The sequence below is a fragment of the Sus scrofa genome, chromosome 1 (genome assembly GCF_054392235.1).
Source record: "Sus scrofa isolate SSC_HxYL_T2T_F1_AM1 chromosome 1, Sscrofa_HxYL_maternal_Yorkshire_Landrace_v2.0, whole genome shotgun sequence".
Classification (NCBI taxonomy): Eukaryota; Metazoa; Chordata; class Mammalia; order Artiodactyla; family Suidae; genus Sus; species Sus scrofa.
The window spans coordinates 154204462-154225041 of NC_139383.1; the positions used below are offsets into that span (position 1 = coordinate 154204462).

General features: G+C 48.5%; 1 protein-coding gene across 9 annotated transcripts in view; it reads left to right on the forward strand.

Moving 5' to 3' along the window:
• OTUD7A (OTU deubiquitinase 7A) overlaps positions 1-20580 on the forward strand; it is a 313215-nt gene that overhangs the window by 274504 nt on the left and 18131 nt on the right. For all 9 annotated transcript variants that reach the window (XM_085017243.1, XM_021098709.2, XM_085017271.1 and 6 more), the window contains 4 exons: positions 358-485; positions 1205-1317; positions 9593-9720; positions 11489-11638. In XM_085017243.1, the coding sequence (XP_084873369.1) occupies positions 358-485; positions 1205-1317; positions 9593-9720; positions 11489-11638 (519 nt within the window). The remainder of the gene's footprint in view (positions 1-357; positions 486-1204; positions 1318-9592; positions 9721-11488; positions 11639-20580) is intronic.

Below are 20580 nucleotides of genomic sequence, written 5' to 3' on the forward strand. Positions count from 1 at the left end.
GATGGGATGGAATTAATGGCATTCAACTGAATGAATGAATCCCGCCACTCTTTCCCTATGGCCCAAGCTCTCTCATGGTGCTTCGTCCATTGATTGGGTTTCTTGGCCAAGGGTATTCTCAGAGATGGTTGTCTTTATGACCTCTGGGCACCCAGCACTGGCTCGGGGGATGGGCAGGAGACCCCTCCCCTGGGCCCAGATGTGTACAGAGACACCTTATGGCTACAGGCATCAGGTGCGGCAGACCCCCCAGAAGCTGGGATTTGAGTGGGTGGCAGTTTCAGTCACCTCCTGACTCGGCACCCCCTTCCTCACGTCCTCTCTCTCCTCTGCTCCTCATGGGCCTCCTGGCTGTAGGAATGTGGGGGTTTCACGACCGGGACCTGGTCTTGAGGAAAGCACTCTACACCATGATGAGGACAGGGGCAGAGCGGGAGGCCCTGAAGCGAAGGTGGAGGTGGCAGCAGACGCAGCAGAACAAGGAGGTGGGTGCCTGCCATCATGACAGAGCTGGGACCATATGGCCAAGGCCATGGTGGGGTCCGAATCTGGGGCCTGAGCTCACGTCTTGGGAAGTCAGGCAGCCATGGCTCCATCCCCCCACTCACACCCACTGAGGAGGAGCCCGTTACAACAGTCAGCCCCTGCCATAGCAACCAGATGGCCATCACACCACCTGTCCTGGTGTAACTGGAAACCAAGCATCCTCACATGCAAAGCTCTCCCAACTTGATGATGAATTGGTGACCTGTCAGCTGACTGCTGGTGGCCACAGGATGGCCCTGCCACAGCCCACAGCCCCAGGCTCAGTCTGTGCTCAGTCCAGAGAAACTCCTCATCCCTGAACTTCAGTGAACCTTGGCTTTTTGCTGGCCTATAAGTCCTTGAAGATGAGTCTGCCCATGGTCCTTGTACACGTGTCAGTGATCAGCTCCAGCCCAGGGCACAAGCAGGTTAAAGTCCATCATCCTCACCCCTGGCATTGACTCCTGCTGCTGAGTGATCTCCTGGCAGCATTGAGGTTGGAATTGATGTTTCTGAAGAAATCCTGTCTGGAGCCCATGGGGACGGTCCTAGACCACTAACAGATGTGGCCTGTCTGGGGGGCTGACTAAGCCAAAAGCTCTGCCCACCAGCCAGGTTCCCCTGGGTGGGGGGTGAGGAGGCGGCAACCACCTCCTGAGCTCGCCCCCCTTTGTGCCAGTCAGGGCTGGTGTACACAGAGGAGGAATGGGAGCGGGAGTGGACAGAGCTGCTGAAGCTGGCCTCCAGCGAGCCGCGCACACACTTCAGCAAGAATGGTGGCACGGGTGGCGGGTAAGTGCTGCCCAGGCCTCCCCCAACCAACCTTCTCCCTGACTGCATGGGAAGTGGGGGGGGGGGGCAGCACGCAAGACCCCAGGAGCAGGGTGGTGGGGGCCGGTATGACCTGTTCAGGTGAAAGCGTGCACGGTCTCTTTGTGCATCTCACAGGAAGAGTGAGAGCTCACACATGTCTCCCTCCATTGGCGGGGGTGGGGGTGGGGCTCACAGCCCAGCCTGAGGAGGGCCCACACTTGCCAACACACTCACCAGGCTCTGAAGCCTCAGGCTGTGGGTTTGGGTTTTTTCAACTAAACATCTAATTTCCGGCTTCAAAAAGCCACACTGAGGAGTTCCCTGGTAGTTCAGCAGGTGAAGTATCCAGCGTTGTAATGACAGTGTTGCAGCTTGTGTCACTGCTGTGAGGCAGGTTTGATCCCTGGCCCAGGAACTTCTGCATGCCAGGAGGCAGCCAAAAAAAAAAAAGTCACACTGAAACAAAAGATGGCTAGACAAGCCCAGCGTCTCCCAGACGGGCTCCGTGGACATCCTGCATGTGCCTGCCACACAGGCTCTACTGCTGTGCACACATGGGCAGCAGCTGTTCTTGCAGACGCTGTTCTCGGAGGCCCCAGGTGTGGGAATAAAGGGTGCTGCCAACTGGGCAGCTGCAGTACCTCTGGCCCCGGTGTTTCGAAAGGCACTTTCATACTTTTTGAAGCCGAGGGCCAGATTGTCACCCCCAGAAAAAGTCTCAGCCAAACACAGGCAGACATGGCTATTGACAACAGGGAGACCCAAGAGAGGATGGGAGGCCCTAGACCGGATCTGCAGGTGGTGCATCCCAGTCCCCTCCCCAACGTATTTCTGCATCCAGGTCCTCAGCCTCCAGGGCCTGGACTTCACAGGCCCAGACTCAGAAGCCCTGCAGAGGCAAAGGTGGGGCTTAGAGATAATAAGGAAGTCCATGCACACTGTTTCTTCAGGGTTGTTTTTGTGACTTTGTTTTAATCAGGTGGTGTGTCAACACCAAAAGTCTGTCCTATTTAGAATATTTGGGAACAAATATTCTGAAGATTCAATCTGTTCCTGAAAACTCTGCTCTCTTTTCCATGCTGCTGAGTAGTGCCTAAGATGGGTCTAAAGCGTTCTCTGCCATCCTTTTTCCCGATGCCTCTCCAGCCCCTGCCGCAGGGTAGATGCTGGTACATGGGATCCAATCCTTTGTCTCTTCCAGAATGGGGGAGGAGGACAGGAATGATAAGAATAACAAGTCATCGTGGCCACATACTGTATTCCCCGAGTTTTCCCATCGGGGAGACACTTGGCCAACAATCAGTGGCTGATCTGGGCCATCTAACTCCTAAGGCCACAGCCTCAACCTTGGTGCTGCTCCCTGGGATTGAAGAGGACTCAGAGCTGAATGAGAGTGGAGAGCCATGTCCTATATCTGTATATCCCATGTCCCCTATCAGCAACTTGTGTTTGCTGAGGTCTGGGCAGGACCATTGCGTCGAGGCCCTAAGGTGATGGGCAGCGCGGCTATGCCCCCTCCTCTTTCTCCCACCCCTTAAGCCCTGAGGATATGGGGTAGGGGAAGAGGATGCCGGACCAGCTAACCCTCACCCTGCCCACAGGTAGGGTGCTCAGGTGAGACCTGCCAACCTGATGGTAGCTGCCCGCTGCTTCCAGTTGTCCCCCTCCTCCAGGACCCACTCACCATCAGTTTGGTTTTAAAGATGAAAGTGTGTCTAGTCAGGGTCGATGTGCGGTAAATGGCAGATGTTCATCAACTCAACATGTATTAACTGCCTTCCCTGTGCTGTGCATTTTCACACACACTGTGTAATTCTAGCATCACAGTAACCCTGTGAGATAAAGATTATAATTCTCATCAAACATTTGAGGAAACTTGGATTCAGAATAAAAATGACTTGTCCAGGAGTTCCCCGTCATGGTGCAGCAGAAATGAATCCTACTACGAATCATGAGGTTGTGGGTTCGATCCCTGGCCTTGCTCAGTGGGTTAAGGATCCAGTGTTGCCGTGAGCTGTGGTGTAGGTGTCAGACACGGCTTGGATCTGGCGTTGCTGTGGCTGTGGTGTAGGCCAGTGACTACAGCTCTGATTAGACCCCTAGCCTGGGAACCTCCATGTGCTGCGGGTGCAGCCCTAAAGAGACAAAAAAAAAAGTCTGGTCTGGAGTAATACTTCTACTGAGTAGAAGAGCCATAGTTCAGACTCAGGTATTCTGCCTACCAGGCCCCTGATTTTCCTCCTACTCCCTTTTTCAGAAGCCTCTGTCTCTGTTATTGTAGGGAATTGGATTCTAGCTCTTTCCTATGGGCAACAGAAAGAGGCCTCTTTGTTTTCTAGGATATTGGATAACTTCAAGAGAGTTATCATTTGGGATCCTAGCCTTCATTAACAACAGACTAAACCTCCACCGTAGTTGTCTTTCTCCATAAATGTACAGAAAGGCAGTTTCCACCTTAGCCTCCCTGAGACTCCCTTTCCTCACCCTCCAAAGGTTGAAAACCTTGTAAACATTAATGCAGTGAGGAATTAATGAGAGGAATAATTTTAAATTATTTAAATCACCAAGCCATTAGCAACAACCACTACACTTCTGGAAGGCAGAGAGCAAACCAGGACCCTCTCAGTTTGAAGAATACAATGTAAACCCCATTAGGGAAATGAAAATTAAAACCACTACATAACCTGTAAGAAGGTCAGAAAGAAAATATACTGGCAACTCCGAGTGCTGGTGAGGATGCAAAGCAAATGGAACTCTCATACATTGTGGGTGGTCGTGTAAAATGACACAACCACTCTGGAATACAGTTTGACAGATTCTTGTAAATTTAAACACACGCCTGCCATGTGATCCAGCAATCTTATTCCTAAGCAGTGCCTTTTCAACCAGGGATGATTTTGTCCCCGGTTGGCAAGATCTAGAGCTATGTCGATTATCATAGCTGGAGGGTGGGCTGGATACTGCTAGAATCTAATGGGTAGAAACCAGGGATTCTGCTAAGCATTTTAAAGAGCACAACACAGCACCCCCAACCCCTGCCAAAAAAAAAAAAAAAAAAAAAAAAAGCAAAGAGTGGTCCAAAATTTCAGTAATGCCAAGGTTCAGAAAATCTGCCCCAGAGACATGAAAACATACATTCACACAAAGTTCTACATAGAATGTTTATAGCAGTTCTATTCGTAATTGCCCCAAACTAGAAACAACTCAAATGTCCCTTGATAAACAGATTGGAGTACCTCAGTACTATGGAATGCTACTCATGAATTAAAAGAAACAAACTGGAGCTCCTGCTATGGTGCAGTAGGATCAGCAGTGCCTCTGCAGTGCCAGGACACAGGTTTGATCCCAGGCCCAGCACAGTGGGTTAAAGGATCTGGTGTTGCCACAGTTGTGGCATAGGTCTCAACTGCGGCTTGGATCTGATCCCTGGCACAGAATGCCACATGCCGTGGGGTGGCCAAAAAAAAAGAAAAAACTATTGGAGTTCCCTGGCCTAGCAGTTAAGGATTCAGCCTTATCACTGCTATGGCTTGGGTTCAATCCCTGGCCCTGACCACATGCCACAGGTATGGCCAAAAAAAAATTTTTTTTGCTTTTTTTTTTTTTTAGGGCCACACCTGCAGCGTATGAAGTTCCCAGCTTAGGGGTCGGATCAGAGCTTACACTACAGCTACAGCCATGCCAGATCTGAGCCGTGTCTGTGACCTATCTGAGCTGTGTCTGTGGCCTATACCACAGCTCATGGCAACACCAGTTCCTTAACCCCCTAAGCGAGGCCAGGGATTGAACCCAACTCCACTCGGATACTGGTCAGGTTCATTTTTACTGAGCCACAGTGGCAACTACCCCAAAATTTAAAAAAAAAAAAAAAACTATTGATACATGCAACAACTTGCATGAAATTCACAGGCACTATGCTGAGTGAATGGATCAAACCTCAAAAAGTCATATATTGTATATATGATTTCATTTACATGGCATTATCCAAAAGACAAAACTACAGTGATGGGGAACAGACCAGCGTTTCCTTTACTTGCTCATGAGTATCCAGTTTTCCAATATCATTTCTTAAAAAGATGAAGTTCCCTTCGTGGCTCAGTGGTTAACCAGCCCAACTAGGATCCCTGAGGATATGGGTTCGATCCCTGGCCTCACTCAGTGAGTTAAGGATCCAGCCTTGCCCTGAGCTATGGTGTAGGTCACAGATGCGGCTCAGATCTCACATTGCTGTGGCTGTGGCATAGGCCAGTGGCTGCAGCTCTGATTCGACCCCTAGCCTGAGAACCTTCATATGCCACAAGTGAGGCCCTAAAATGAAAACAAAAACAAAAAAACACTATTCTTTCATCATTGAATGACTTTTACCTTTGTAAAAGGTATTTTTCTTTTCTGTCTGGCTTACTTCACTTAGTATGATAGTCTCTAGGTCCATGCAGGTAATGGGAGGGTATACCAGAAACTGGTAACTATGTCACACTATGGGGTGACTATACAATTTATCATCCAAAACGGTTCATTTAGGGAGGGAGAGTGGATACTAGTATTTCGGGACCGATAAGCAGGACCTTCCTGAGCAAAACAGGAGGTGTGGTCACCTCACCTTGGGGAGGGGACAGGGAAGTGTCCTGGGATGCCTGCACCCAAGCTGCCCCTCTTTGTGGCCAGACAACTGCCCCTGGGCAAGATCCTTCCAGCTGCCCAGACCAGCTTCCTTGTCCATGACATGGGCTCTCGCTGGGGTGGCCTCTAAGGGCTGTGGCTGCCATCTAAGCCAGGATGCCTCTAAATCTGCCTTGTGCCTTTTTGCTCCTGCCATCAACTTCTGGGGCCTGAGAGGCCATCAGGACCTCAGCCCACTACCTTTGCTTCTTGATCCCACCAAGAGGGCTGCCTGGCCTCTTGCCCAGGTCACCTTTCACCCCTGCCTCCCTCTGGGGGTTTCTCTGGGTGGGTAAGCTGTTGCTGTGCTCCACATTCTCCCTCCCCAGGTACACGCTGAGGAAGAGGTGACAGGTGCCCTGGGAAACAGGTGTGTAAAGGGCCCAGAATGTGCAAGGAAGTTCTCGGACACACCTGGACATGAGGATAAAGCAGTTACATTGTGTGTTGATCTTCTTAACAGTCAACACCAGGGTTCCTATCGTGGCTCAGTGGTTTATGAACCTGAATAGTATCCATGAGGAGGCAGATTCGATCCCTGGCCTCGCTCAGTGGGTTAAGGATCCATTGTTGCCTTGAGCTGTGGTGTAGGTCGCAGATATGGCTCGGATCCCACACTGCTATGGCTGTGGCATAGGCCGGCAGCTATAGTTCTGATTTGACCCCTAGCCTGAGAACTTCTATATGCCACAGGTGCAGCACTAAGAATGAATGAATAAATAAATAAATAACAGTCAACACCAATTATTCAGTATTTTAGGGATTCTTAAGTGTCTTTTCCCAGAGGCCACATTCTGTTTACAATCCCATGTCTAGCATTCACTTTGTAAACTCACAGGAAGATGATATGAAGCCTTGGGGTGAGAAGTGGACGTGAATATTCAGGACTGGTTTTGCTAGAACTGATTTCTACTAGCGGGTTTGTTCGATTGCAGTAAGTCACACCAGCCATCACTATTCCAAAGTCTAATTCTCAGCATAATCTCATTTGTCCCTCAGAGGAGCCTGAGGAGTTGAACCAACTTTCTCAGCCTGTGTTCAGTGAACAGGAATGGTTGCTGAGGCTCCAGAAGGGCATGGCTGTGGCATTGAGGGGCGAGTACAGAACCAGGACCCCCAATTCCAACCTGCTGCCTGCACCCTGCAAGCAAAGAGCTGGGAGCAAGTAGGGAAGAACGTTGGGACTCTCCAGCTGCCCCTAGAGTAGAGCTGGGTCCCTCTCTGCCGCCTCCTGGGTCACTGAGCAGAGTCACAGTTGACCTTTGGCTTTCATGTTCAACACTAAAACAGAAATGAAGAAAGGTCACTGTGCTCCAGGCTCTCTCCTCCATAACACCCTCCCAGTTGGGTCCACCACCCCCAACACTGCTACCCATGTCTGGTCATGAGGCCCCCAGAGCATCTGCATGACCTCAGCTCTAGCACAGATTTCGGATGGATGCACAGACAGGTGGATGGACAGAAGGATGGATGCATGCATTCATAGATGGATGAATATGTGCATGGATGGATGGATAGATGGACAGGTAGGCAGGTATATGGATGGGTGGACAAAGGATGGATGCATGCAGGGCTAAGGCAAAAAAAATGCAAGATGAACCATCCACCTTCTTGTGTTGGAAAGCAAGGATGTGCTCTAAAAAATGATGGAGTCTGTCACAAGGATGCACATCCAGCTTGAATGAGCCCAGCGACCAAATCTGGAAGTTTCTGAGCTTCAAAAAAAAAAAAATCACTAATGGGTTATAACCCATTGAACAAAATATAAGCCAGGAATCCAGAGTAACATTAATATATCAAGCCTTGGTAAGGAGTGAACTGTGTGTGTAGGTTCCAAGTTCTTCCCCATAAAATGCAGATTAATTATGGAGGGACAGCGAATAGCTCTGAATGGGGGACCCTGGCCAATAGCCCTGAGAAAGACCCAGTCAACAGCAGCCACCCAACTGGATGCTCCAAGAAAGACGAGGGGCAACCCATCTGCTCTGATTGTGAGGAAGCACAAACCCAGACTAGACATTCTACTCAATACCTGGTCTCTGGTCTTCAAAACAGCCCAGGTCCTGAAAGTCAAGCACCCTGAGGAATGTTTGAGATTAAAGATGGCTGAATGCAGTGTGTCACCCAGAACTGGAACACTTACTCAAAAAGCATCACTGGGACAGCTGGTACACAGTGACTGGGTCTGTCACAGTGATCAGATGCATCAGTGTATTAGTGATTAGGTGGATTCCCAGTGCTCGTGGCCAGGCTGTGGTTATGTCGGAGAGCACCCTGTTCACAGAAAATGCACATGAGGCCTTGCTAGAATGATGGGATTTCAGGCCTGCAAGTTACTTTCAGATGGTTTTGGGGGGGTGGGGAGTTATTTATACTCTGCAACTTTTTATGAGCTTTTGGGTGCTGCCAAGTTTTTTTTGAAGTATTAAAATAAGGTATATTGAGGGGATCCCTGGTGGCTCCATGGGCTAAGGATCTGGCATTGTCACTGCTGTGGCACTGGTTACAGCTGTGGCATGGGTTTGATCCCTGGCCTGGGAACTTCCACATGCTGTGGGTGTAGCCAAGAAAAAAAAAAGTAAATTGAATCACCCAAAAAATAAACAAGAAAAAACTATAAGTACAGTAACAACAAAACCCCACAGGTGATTGTGATATGTTCCCCAGGATTCACAGACTGTTCTAGAAGGCATTTGCACAGCTAGCTATGGGCTGTGTGTGTAGAACCATTTCCCCAGGCCACCCCACCCCATATTCTCAAGCAGGGCCACATTTGCTGACTCTGGTCCCCACCTGCTCAGACCTCCCTCACTTAATTCTGGGTACCCTCCATTCAAATGCCCAAGGGGTACCACCACCTTGGCTGGCACCACAGATGCCCTGGCTGGGGGCCCTGGCTCTTGTTTCTTCCCTCTGTGGGGGCCAGCTTGTTGACCTCTACACTAGTTCTCTGCCCATGTCTTGAATGGAAGCAGTTCTTGGGTCTCACCCTTTCCCTGAGTCTCAGACAAGGGCCAGGGGACAGGGTTGTGGGGGCTGAGTGGCCTGGATTGGGACAATCTGTCATTCCTTCCCATTCAGGGCAGCCTTCCCACCACCCTCATCTGTTGGGGTTCTGCTAGAAAGGCCCTCAGATCTTGGTAGCAATGAGCCCACCAGCCTGTCAGCTGAGTCCAGGCCTACCCGCCCCCCAAAGGTAAAGCTTCAGCCTAAGCTGCTGGATTGAGCATAAATGCAAGAGGAAGCCTCCATCCCTCCTGTCCCCACTGCATCCTCATCAAGCCCCCAGAGAACCAGGCCCCCTGTGGCCACAGGCTGTGGATGGGCTGCTGCTGCCACCAAGGAGACCACATCTGAAAGGGGGCTAGCTGCCAATGTGGCCAGGTCCTCTGCCTCAACATCTCTCCTGAGACTACCCAACCCAGGGTGGGAGTGGAGAGCTGCAACTGGCATGTTTGCTGTCGTTGGGTGGTACCAAGGGAGGTGGCCGAGACAGGCAGGGTCCATGCAGAGAAGGTCCAGAGGGAGGCGTTTTGTCCTCCATTCCCCATCCCAACTCAGTCCAGTGACAGGCTTGCTTCGCTGTGTCCCCCAGTGTGGACAACGCCGAGGACCCTGTGTACGAGAGTCTGGAGGAGTTCCACGTCTTTGTCCTCGCCCACATATTAAGGAGACCCATTGTCGTTGTAGCAGATACGATGCTAAGGGACTCAGGTGGAGAAGGTAAGTTCACACATAATGAAACAGGTGTATTTTATGCACCACCCAAAAGGCATGACATCCCAAGAAAGGGAGAGATAGCTAAACATAAGAGCTGATCCCCTGGAAGGGCACAGAGCCATATTCTGCCTGAACAAAGATCCTCTTATTTCTCCTTGGGTTTCTTTGTTCTTCTCTGTGTCAGGGGGGATTACTCTTGGCCATCCATCACCCTGTGTGTCAACCACAGGAGAAGTCTGGCTGAGTGGGGACAGGGATGAACTCTTAGGGGCTCCCAGCCCCACCCAGTGCCTCCATCTTCCAGCAGTGCCAGCATCATCCCAGGGTCACTCAGCCATTCCAGCCCTTCCTGCCTCTCTGTTTGTGTGTTAAAGAGGGGAAAAGGAAGGCAAAAGTATGAAGTCACATGCAAGGCAGTGGTTGGACCAGTACTGTTGGAAGAAGAGGAAGGGCCAGAGGCTTCCCAGGGCCAGCACCTGCTTCCTGGGGCATCACACATGCTCTCTCCTTCAGCCAGGCCACCTCCTCCCTGGGTGGACATTGCCTCCTGCTTTACAGAGAGGATCCAGAATTGCAGAAAGGCCTCACAGTGTGCCCCCACCCTTGGATGAGGCCTTGGAGGACCAGGATCAACCCAGGCAGGGAGCTCTCCAGGCATGTCCTTCCTTTGACCTTTCTGCTGGAGCCCACAGGATGCCACTCTTTCTGAAGAGGAGGGACAGAGGGGGGCCAGGATGATGGATGCACCAGGAAAGTCACCCCAGTGTAACTGTCCTGACCTCTTGTGGCCATGGTTTTCATAGTGGGCAGGAAGCCATGGGTCTGTGCGTCCCCCGCCCCCCAGTACCGCCTCCAGCAACAGCATCCTGCTGGGGTCTACAGCAATCTGGGTACAGAGCCAGGCCTTCCATCAGGGCCCGTGTACCCAGCAGATTCCAAAGGGGTGGGTCTCCACTTCCTTCCTTTGTACCTGTGCTGGAGGATGCAGCAGGACCCAGCCTTTCTCTCCTGGGGGCATCCTGAGTTCATCAAAGACATCCCTGAGGTTAACTGTCGTTGCCTCCTGCTCAAAGAAGGGTAGTGAGTCACTGACTTGAAGACCAAGAGGCAAGTTTCTTTGCGATTAAAAAGCAGATACTTCCAATAGTTACTGTATTTTAGTTGGAGTTAGGCTTTTCCCCCCTCTTGGTAAGAAAATGGACAAGACTGAGTCCTGGTCACTAAAGGAGCCAGTCCCCTTTTCTCATTTCCCTTTTGATTCACAACTTGGGACTGGAGTGCTCACTGAGCTTCTCAAAACCAAGAACAAACCCTTGAGAAGCACAGATGTTGTGTACAGATGCTTTCATGAACACGGAGGGAAGAGGTACATCCAGGAAAACACAGGTCTCCTAGTGGCCATCAGGGCACGTCCTTGCTGACCGTCTCAGATGGGCATTTTGATCACCTGGTGGAACTCAGGGCAGCAGGCAGACCATGGAGGTCACAGCAGAATCACCTCAGCCCTAGTCTTCCTGATGGGGCACAGGGACAGCCTAGCCAGGAGGACTCTGCCCAGTGGGGGAGGCACGGAAGGGTCCCCTGGGCAGAAACAGGACTTGCGGTCTAATGGGCCTGGCCCCTTCGAGCCTGTGGAGTGAGCATCAGTACCCAAGGCTTCAGCATGAGCCCACCCTCCCTTCTCTCTGCCCCAACACCTCCCTCGGGATGGGGGAGATGCCGTTCATGCTCTTTCTAGCTCTACTACCCTCACCCTTGTTTGTGTCTGCAGCGTTTGCTCCCATCCCGTTCGGAGGGATTTACTTGCCTTTGGAGGTGCCTCCCAACAGATGCCACTGCTCACCTCTGGTTCTGGCCTACGACCAAGCGCATTTTTCTGCCCTTGTGTCCATGGAGCAGAGAGACCAGCAGAGAGAACAAGGTATGCCAGCCCTCCGCTTCCCTCTGACACTGCACAGGGTTAGGGGGGCGCTGGGCAGGGCTGGAGACAAATGTGGAGCCCTCCCTGGGGCACACACTCAGCAGTGATGGGTTTTGCCTAAAACTACTGTACTCATGCAAAAAAATATTATCGTTGAAAATAATGCCATTTGCAGCAACATGAATGGACCTAGAGATTATCATATTAAGTGAAGTCAGACAAAGACAAATATCCCATGTCACTTATATGTGGGATCTTTAAAAATGACGCAAATAAACTTATTTATGAAATAGACCCGCAGACATAGAACACGGACTTGTGATTGCCAAGGGAGAGGGGTTGTACGGGAGGGAAGAACTGGGAGTTTGGCATTAGCAGAGGCAAATTCGTATATGTAGGATGGATAACCAGCAAGATCCTACCACATACCACAGGAAACTATATTCAACTATATAAGCCTATAAGGGAAAAGAATATACATATATGTATAACTGAATCACTTTGCTGTACAGCAGAAACTAACACAACACTATAAATCAACTGTATTTTAATTAAAAGAATGACAAAGACTACTTTTAATTTAAAATAGAAAGCAGGGAGTTTTCTGTCGTGGCGCAGCGGAAGCGAATCCAACTAGGAACCATGAGGCTGCGTGTTCCACCCCATCCTCGCTCAGCAGGTTAGGGATCTGCATTGCCATGAGCTGTGGTGTGGGTTGCAGACACGGCTCGGATCTGGCATTGCTTGGCTGTGGCACAGGCCAGCGGCAACAGCTCCGATTGGACCTGTAGCCTGGGAAACTCCATATGCCCTGGGTTCGGCCCTCAAAAGACAAAAGACAAAAAAAAAATAATAAAATAGGAAGCAAATTAATAATTTCACCACACTTAGATAGCCTTACTGTGGTTCTCTTTCACATGTATGCATGTTTTATATGGAGTAATTCATCTTAGATGTAATTTTTTAAAAACCCCTCTAGTGCGGGGTCGGCAGATTGTGGCCCACCATCTGTTTGTAAATAAAGTTTAGTCAGAACACAGCCACACTCATTCAGAGACGTCATGTCTGTGACTACTGCTTTTGTGCCCCTAATAGCACAGTTGAGAAGCAACCCCAGAGACTGGCCCGCAAAGACTAAAATATTTACTAACAAACACTTGATGGAAAATGCTGGCCAGCCACTGCTCTAGAGTAAGCCTTTGACTCAAAAGATGGATATTTCCATTTAAGTCATGATATATGAGAGTTTCCCACCATGAGCCATGTCGATACTGCAGAGAGTCTTGCCAGGCTGGCCACACAAGCTGCTCACTGCACGATTCTAACCACGTCACACAGACCCATGTGCAGCCTGTCTTAGCATGTTATGTGTCTGCTGTGGAGATGTCGGGGTTTTGTTTGGAATTTTTACTGATGGATGTGTGACTAGCTGGACAATGAAGAGGAAACTCTTCCTTTTGTCACTCCTCCGTCTGGTTAGATGGAATTCAAAGGAAATTAGGAGTTCCCTGGTGGCTCAGTGGGTTAAGGATGCAGTGTTTTCACTGCAGTGGCTTGGGTTGCTGCTGTGTCACAGGTTCCATCCCTGGCCCAGGAACTTCTACATGTCATAGGTGTGATGAAAAATGAAGGAAGGAAGGAAGGAAGAAAATTTAAAAAAAAAAAAAAAAAAGAACTCCCACAAGACTGAAGGAAGGAAAGACTGATCGGTTTCAGGGTTCCTGCCATTGAATGTGATCCCAGGAAGTCCCCCGACTCCTGTCACATGATGATGGGTGTGCAGAAGAACGGGAGCAGGCCACCTGGAAGCCACGTGTAACAGGACTGCCACGTCCTTTCCCTGTACTGTTTACAGACATCTCCCTTTGACTTCAGGAAGACATATTTCGTCCTTAACACATGGTGCTATCGGCCTTTTCTGAAATCCCTCTTGAGTTTTGGACAGTGAGTGCCGGCACTGCCCTCACGCCATCTAGATCTTCTCAAAGTTCGTGACAGCTTTGGGGAGAAAAGAAGGCCCTTTCTCAGGACAGGGATCCAGGCCAAGGGGTGGGTGGGGGGGGGGGGGTAGGGAGGCTCTGTGTCCAGCCCCAGAAACTCTCTGTGGTCAGGGAAAAATCAAAGTTCCAGGGCTGGCATCTCCAGGTCCCTGGGGTGGGGCATTCAGTGCCTGGCCCGCTCCCCATAGAAGGCACTGGGCTCTCCCTCAGGCCTTCCAAATACTGCTCTTTTTAAAAATTTTGTTGCAGTGTTGTTGATTTATAGTGTTGTTAGTTTCTGCTGTACAGAAAAGTGATTTAGTTGTACATCCAAATATTCTTTTTCATATTCTTCTCCCTTACAGGTTTATAATATAGTTGAATATCGTTCACTTGTTGTTTATTCACCCTGTATATACTAATTTGCATGCTAATCCAAAACTCCCAATCCTTCCCTCCCCACACTCCCTTCTCCTTGGCAATGACATTCTCTATGTCTGTGAGTCTATTTCTGTTTCATAGATAGGTTCCTTTGTGTCATATTTCAGATTCCAGATATAAGTGATATCATATGGTTTTTGTCTTTCTCTTTCTGACCTACTTCACCTAATATGACAATCTCTAGGTCCATCCATGTTGCTGCACATGACATTATTTCATTTTTTTGTGTGCGGCTAATATTCCATTGTATATATGTACCAAATCTTCTTTATCCATTCATCCATCAGTGGACACTTAGGTTACTTCCATGTCTTGGCTACTGTGAACAGTGCTGCAGTGAACATTGGGATGCATGTATCTTTTTTTTTTTTTTTTTTAAGGGCTGCACCTGTGGCATATGGAGGTTCCCAGACTAGGGGGTCAAATCGGAGCTATAGCTGCCAGCCTACACCACAGCCACAGCAACTCAGGATCTGAGCCACGTCTGTGACCTACACCACAGCTCATGGCAATGCCAGATCCTTAACCCACTGAATGAGGCCAGGGACTGAACCTGCAATCTCATGGTTCCTAGTAGGATTTGTTTCCGCTGCGCTACAGTGGGAACTCCTGCATGTATATTTTTGAATTATAGTTTTGTCTGGGCATATGTCCAGGAGTGGGATTGCTGGATCATATAGCAACTTATTTTTAGTTTTTTAAGGAATCTCCACCCTGTCCTCCATAGTGGTTGCACCAGTTTACATTTCTACCAATAATGTAAGAGGGTTCCCTTTTCTCTGTACCCTCTCCAGCATTTGTTACTTGTAGACTTTTTAATGATGGTCATTCTGACTGGTTTGAGGTTGTACCTCATTGTAGTTTTGAATTGCATTTCTCTAATCATTAGCAATTATGAGCATCTTTTCATGTGGCTATTGTCCCTCGGTTGAGATTTGGCTTCTTGATGTTTTCAAGGCCAATACGAAGGTGTCCTTCAATGAAAGGACAAATGTGGAAGGGTTAGCTTAGCCCCTCATGGGAAAGTGTTGCAGAGGTGTGGGTGGTTTCACCTCTGAAGGCTTGTTTTTCCCATAGCTGGGTTCTGGTCCCAGCTTGGGTCCTAAGTGGCTGTGTCGTGGGCTCCTGCATTCCTGCCTGCTGGCTTCCTCCTCTGAAGGATATGGTCCCTGGCTCCACGGCCCTCCGTGACAGAGTGAGAAAGCATGGCCAAGTGGAAAGGCAAGGGAGGGCATTTCACGTGTATGGAGCTGGGGAATCCACTTGAAAAGCAGAGCTTCCAGGTTCAGGGTACCCACCCTAGATATTTCTGGCCCCAGAACATCATTCAGCCCTTCTTGACCAACAGAAGCTGCATTCACATAAGTGTATGTGAGCTCCCCGCCCCTCAGCAGCTCGTGTGTGGGTGTCCTGGGACCCGTCACAGCTAGTGGTGGATAGTTTACCAAATAATATCCTGCCATCTCTGTAGACCCAGGCCCCAGCAGATGTTTGGAACGTGACAAGTCTCACAACTCAGCTCCAGAGGAAAGGCGTTGTGCCATTGGACCAGCAAAGCAAAGGGCAGGACCGCTGGAGATGTGTCGAGGGCCCCGAAAGCCTGCTGTGGGTGCCAGGCACTCTGAGAGCTGGGTCTGGGTCTGGGAACCAGCAGCTGGCATGTGGCTGGAGGGATAGGAAGTGGGTGGGCTCCAGCTCTCGCACGTACACCTGCATAGGCCAGAGCCATAGGCATGTCCACTCAGCAGGTGTTTACTGTGACAGCACACTTGTGACAATGATGGTACCAGATGGCCCACACCTGGCATGGTGAGTGCTTGAGGTTGAATTTCGTTCTTTCTGGGGGCAGCCGGGCCTCAGGTGTGGGTCTGAGCCAAGCAGAACCTCACCAAGTGATCTCGGCTCCCACAGGGACAGCTCATAAATGGCCATAATGAGCTCCCCTGCCTGGTGCCCCAGACTCCAGGACTAGTGTCCCCAGACTAAGGGCCTCAGGGAGGAAAGCCAGAGGTAGGAGGTTGGGGGGGCTCTTTGTCAGGCACCTGCTGGCCCCGTCAGTTCTTCCTGCCCACAGCCAACAAGAAGACAAAGTCCCAGCTCAGCTGGCACAGGGACTTGAAAACTACAATGATACCAGTTTCTAAGGTGGAACAGGGCATCATCCTCTGAAGCCAAGATAAGAGACTCTCAGACCACAGCTGGGCCTGGGCTTGGGACCCATTGCAAGGACTATGGTCTCAGAGCCTGGGACGAGGCGGGGAACGTGGGGCTTAGAACATCAATCTCCAGGGCACCTGCTGGTCCCCACCACTGAAAGCAGCCATTATGCAGTCACCATGGTGCCCTGCCTCATGCCTGGGATGGAGACCAACAGGTACAGTCATCGCAGGCCCCAAGAGTCTTATCCTTGCATCTGAGGAACAAGATAAAATGTGGATGCAGCACAGGGCTGCTCCTCCTTTTGCTTGGCCCAGCGTGTCTCACCTGGGTGTCCAAGCTCTGATGGCTTAAAAATTTCAGGAGGCATCCTTGAAACCTCTCCTCTGAGGGTCTTCCCTGTGTTCAAACTACCTTGGCAAAGAACCCACGGCTTTCTCACTGCTCTTTCTGTCTTTTAGCCTCTCCTTACGTGTGGATGCTGAGGTTGGCCGGAATTCAATTGTGTCCTGCAGGCTGGGTTGCCTGTGGGCAGAGGGCAGGGCTTGCTTGCAGTGGGAAGGTTGGGGCTGGAGGGATTGGTTAGATATGGCAAGCTGAGCGGAGAAGACTCTATCAGCACATTATAGGGCTTTTTAAATAACAGTTATGCGTACTTGCTTGGCAACATCCACAAACGATTGGTGCTCACCTGCTTTCTCCACAGGTAGAATGTTAGTCTTCCACCCCTAGGACTCCTGGCCTGGAAGCTTGCAGGAAGCCCCCGCCCCCCAACCACGGCATGGCACGGGTGGCCTCCCATTACCACAGCCTCAAATGGGTCCGCAAAATGTAAATCTGGGTTGGGTCTGTGCCCCAGGGTCACACCAGCACCTCAGGCACTTCCAGGGCACATGCCCAGTCTATGCCCTTTTCAGAGACAACACTTAACCCTCCCCATGTTCTGCGCCTTGATGCAGGAGGGCACTGGAGAAGGGCCATCCCCAGGGGCTGGTTGCAGCTGGTGAAATGTGGCTAAGGCAGGTTAGTAGAGTGAATGGTGGGACTTCCAAAAAGGACACTGGCCAAAAAGGGTGCTAATCAGGGAAGATGCATCTCTCAGAGAGGTCTGGGCAGTGGTACCCAATGCCAGAGTTTGCTTGGGATCAAAAGGCAATACTTACCTGGTGACTCGGAGACCTTCAGAATGAGAGAAGGTGAGGGAGGTGTGCCTTGCTTCCTGAGTTGTATCCACCTATTTTTACTTTTAAAAAAATATCAGTATAGAAGATAATTATTTAAATCATTTTTTTCCCTCCTAAATATAAACATCCTGAGAGCCTCCATGGCACATCCAGGGCCACTTGGAGGTCAGGGAACCCTGACTTTGTCCCAGTTCTGTCCTTGGAGGTTCCTGCTCAGCTGACCCAGAGAGCAGTGTCCTACAGCTTCGAAAGAGCCAACTGGTCACAGACGGAGAGGGTGATGCTGATGGGAACACGGGGCTTAGACAGCAATGCTGAGGCTGAGACCAGGGCCCACAGAGCATCCCACCAGAGTCTTCAATTTATTGACTAGAAACAGACTCAACACACTCAGAATGTGATGTTTGGGGAAAAAAAAGTTTTTGCAAAAGCAGCTTGAAACTTCATTTCTTGCCACTTAGAAACAACACCACATGTTTATAAAAAATAGAGCCATTTGGGATGTTGGTAGTGTCAGAGTGAATAACCCCACACTGTGTTCTCTCTGAAAACCAAGTGGATTCAAAGTGGGTGGAAATCTGAGGCATTAGTTTACCCTGGAGGATGGGGCAGTGGGAACAGTGCCCAAGTGGGCAGGTTTCTATCACCAACATTGTGTAGAATTGCAGGGCCTGGTGAAGGGACAAAGAGATTGACTCTGAAGGGGTTTTTTTAAGTTTTATTGAAGTATAGTTGATTTACAATGCTGTGATATTTTCTGCTGTACGACAAAGTGATTCAGTTATACATATATACATAGCCATTTTTTTCAGATTCTTTTTCCATATGGATTATTATAGAATATTGGGTACAGTTCTCTGTGATATACAGCAGGTCTCTGTTGACCATCCATTCCATAGACAAGAGCATACCTATGCCAATCCCAGACCCTCAGTCCATCCCTCCCACTCCCGTCCCCTTTGATTTTGAAGTCTGTGAGTCTGTTTCTGTTTTGTAAATAAATTCATTTGTATCATTTTTTTAATGTTCTACATATAAGCGATACCACATGTTGTGTTTCACTGTCTGACTTCCTTCACTTAGTATGATCATTTTTAGATCCATCTATGTTGCTATAAATGGCATTGTTTCATTCTTTTTTTGGCTGAGTAATATTCATATTTATATAATGTTCATTCCCACTGATAGGAGGGTTCCCTTTTCTCCACACCCTCTCCAGCGTTTAATGTTTGTAGGCTTTTCGATGATGGCCATTCTGACTGGTGTGAGGTGATACCTCATTATGGTTTTGGTTTGCATTTCTCTAATAATTAGCAATGTTGAGCATCTTTTCATGTGTTTTTTGACCATCTGTATGTCTTCTTTGGAGAAATGTCTGCTTAGATCTTCTGCTCATTTTTGATTGGGTTGGAGTTTTTTTATATTGAGCTGCATGAGTTGTTTATATATTTTGGAGATTAATCCCTTGTCGATCACTTCATTTGCAAATATTTCCTCCCATTCTGTGGGTTATCTTTTCATTTTGTTTATGGTTTCCTTTGCTGTGCAAAACCTTTTAAGTTTAATTAGGTCACATTTGTTTATTTTTGTTTTTATTGCCATTACTTTAGGAGGTGGATCCAAAAAAGATAATGCTGAGATCTATGTCTGAGTGTTCTGCCTATGTTTTCCTCTAAGAGTTTTATAGTATCCAGTGTTACATTTAGGTCTTTAATCCATTTTGAGTTTATTTTTGTATATGGTGTTAGAGAGTGTTCTAATTTCATTCTTTTACATGAGGCTGTCCAGTTTTACCAGTACCACTTATTGAAGAGACTGTCTTTTCTCCATTGTATATTCTTCCTCCTTTGTCATAGATTAGTTGACCATAGGTGCATGTGTTTATCTCGGGGATTTCTATCCTATTCTATTGATCCATATTTCTGTTTTTGTGCCAGTACTATGCTGTTTTGATGACTATAGCTTTGTAGTTAAGTCTGAAGTCAGGGAGCCTGATTCCTCCAGCTCTGTATTTCTTTCTTGGGATTGCTTTGGCTATTTGGGGTCTTTTGTATTTCCATACAAATAAAATAATTTTTTCTTCTAGTTCTTGAAAAATGCTGTTGGTAATTTGGCAGGGAGTGCATTGAATCTGAACATTGCCTTGGGTAGTATAGTCATTTTGACGATATCGATTCCTCCAATCCAAGAGCACCTTTCCATTTGTTCATGTCATCTTTGATTTCTTTCAACAGCATCTTTTACTTTTCAGAGTACAGGTCTTTTGCCTCTTTAGGTAGGTTTATTCCTAGGTTTTTTGTTTGTTTGTTTGTTTGGGGGGTTTTTTGGTCATTTTAGGGTGGCATATGGAAGTTCCCAGGCTAGGGGTGGAATCAGAGCTGCAGCTGCCAGTCTACAGCACAGCCACAGCAAAGCCAGATCCAAGCCATGTCTGCAACCTATACCATAGCTCACAGTAACACAGGATCCTTAACCCACTGAGCTAGGCAAGAGATCAAACCTGGGTCCTTATGGATGCTAGTCAGATTCATTTCCACTGAACCACGACAGGAACTCCCTGTGTTACCTTACTGATCCATTTGAGCTGCTGTAACAAAATATCATAGATCAGGGGGCTGAAACAGCAAGTTTTAAACAGCAGATCTAGTGTCCAGTGAGAGCCCTCTTTCTGGTTTGCAAATGGATGCCTTCTTGTGTGCTCACATGGCAGAGAGAGAGAAAGCAAACTCTCCTGTCTCTTCTTATAAGGGCACTAATCTCATTCATGAGGGCTCCACTCTCATGATCTTATCATCTTCTAAGGACCCCACCTCCTAACACCATCATATTAGGGGTACACTTCATCTTATGAATGTGGGGGTGGGGAGGCACAAATATTCAGTCCATAACAAATTTATTCCGTAGACCATTCACCCAACCAAAGGTCATTCCACATATAAACCTTTTTTTAAGGTATCATCCTCGGGGGGTTTTCATTAAAATATAGTTGATTTACAATGTTGTGTTAGTTTTAGGTGTACAGTGAAGTGATTCAGTTATACATATATACATGTATATGTATAACTGAAATATATATATATATATATATTCAGGGTTTTTTGCTTTCTCTTCCATTATAGGTTATTACAAGATATTGAGTAAAGTTCCCTATGCAATGCAGTAGGACCTTGTTGGTTATCTA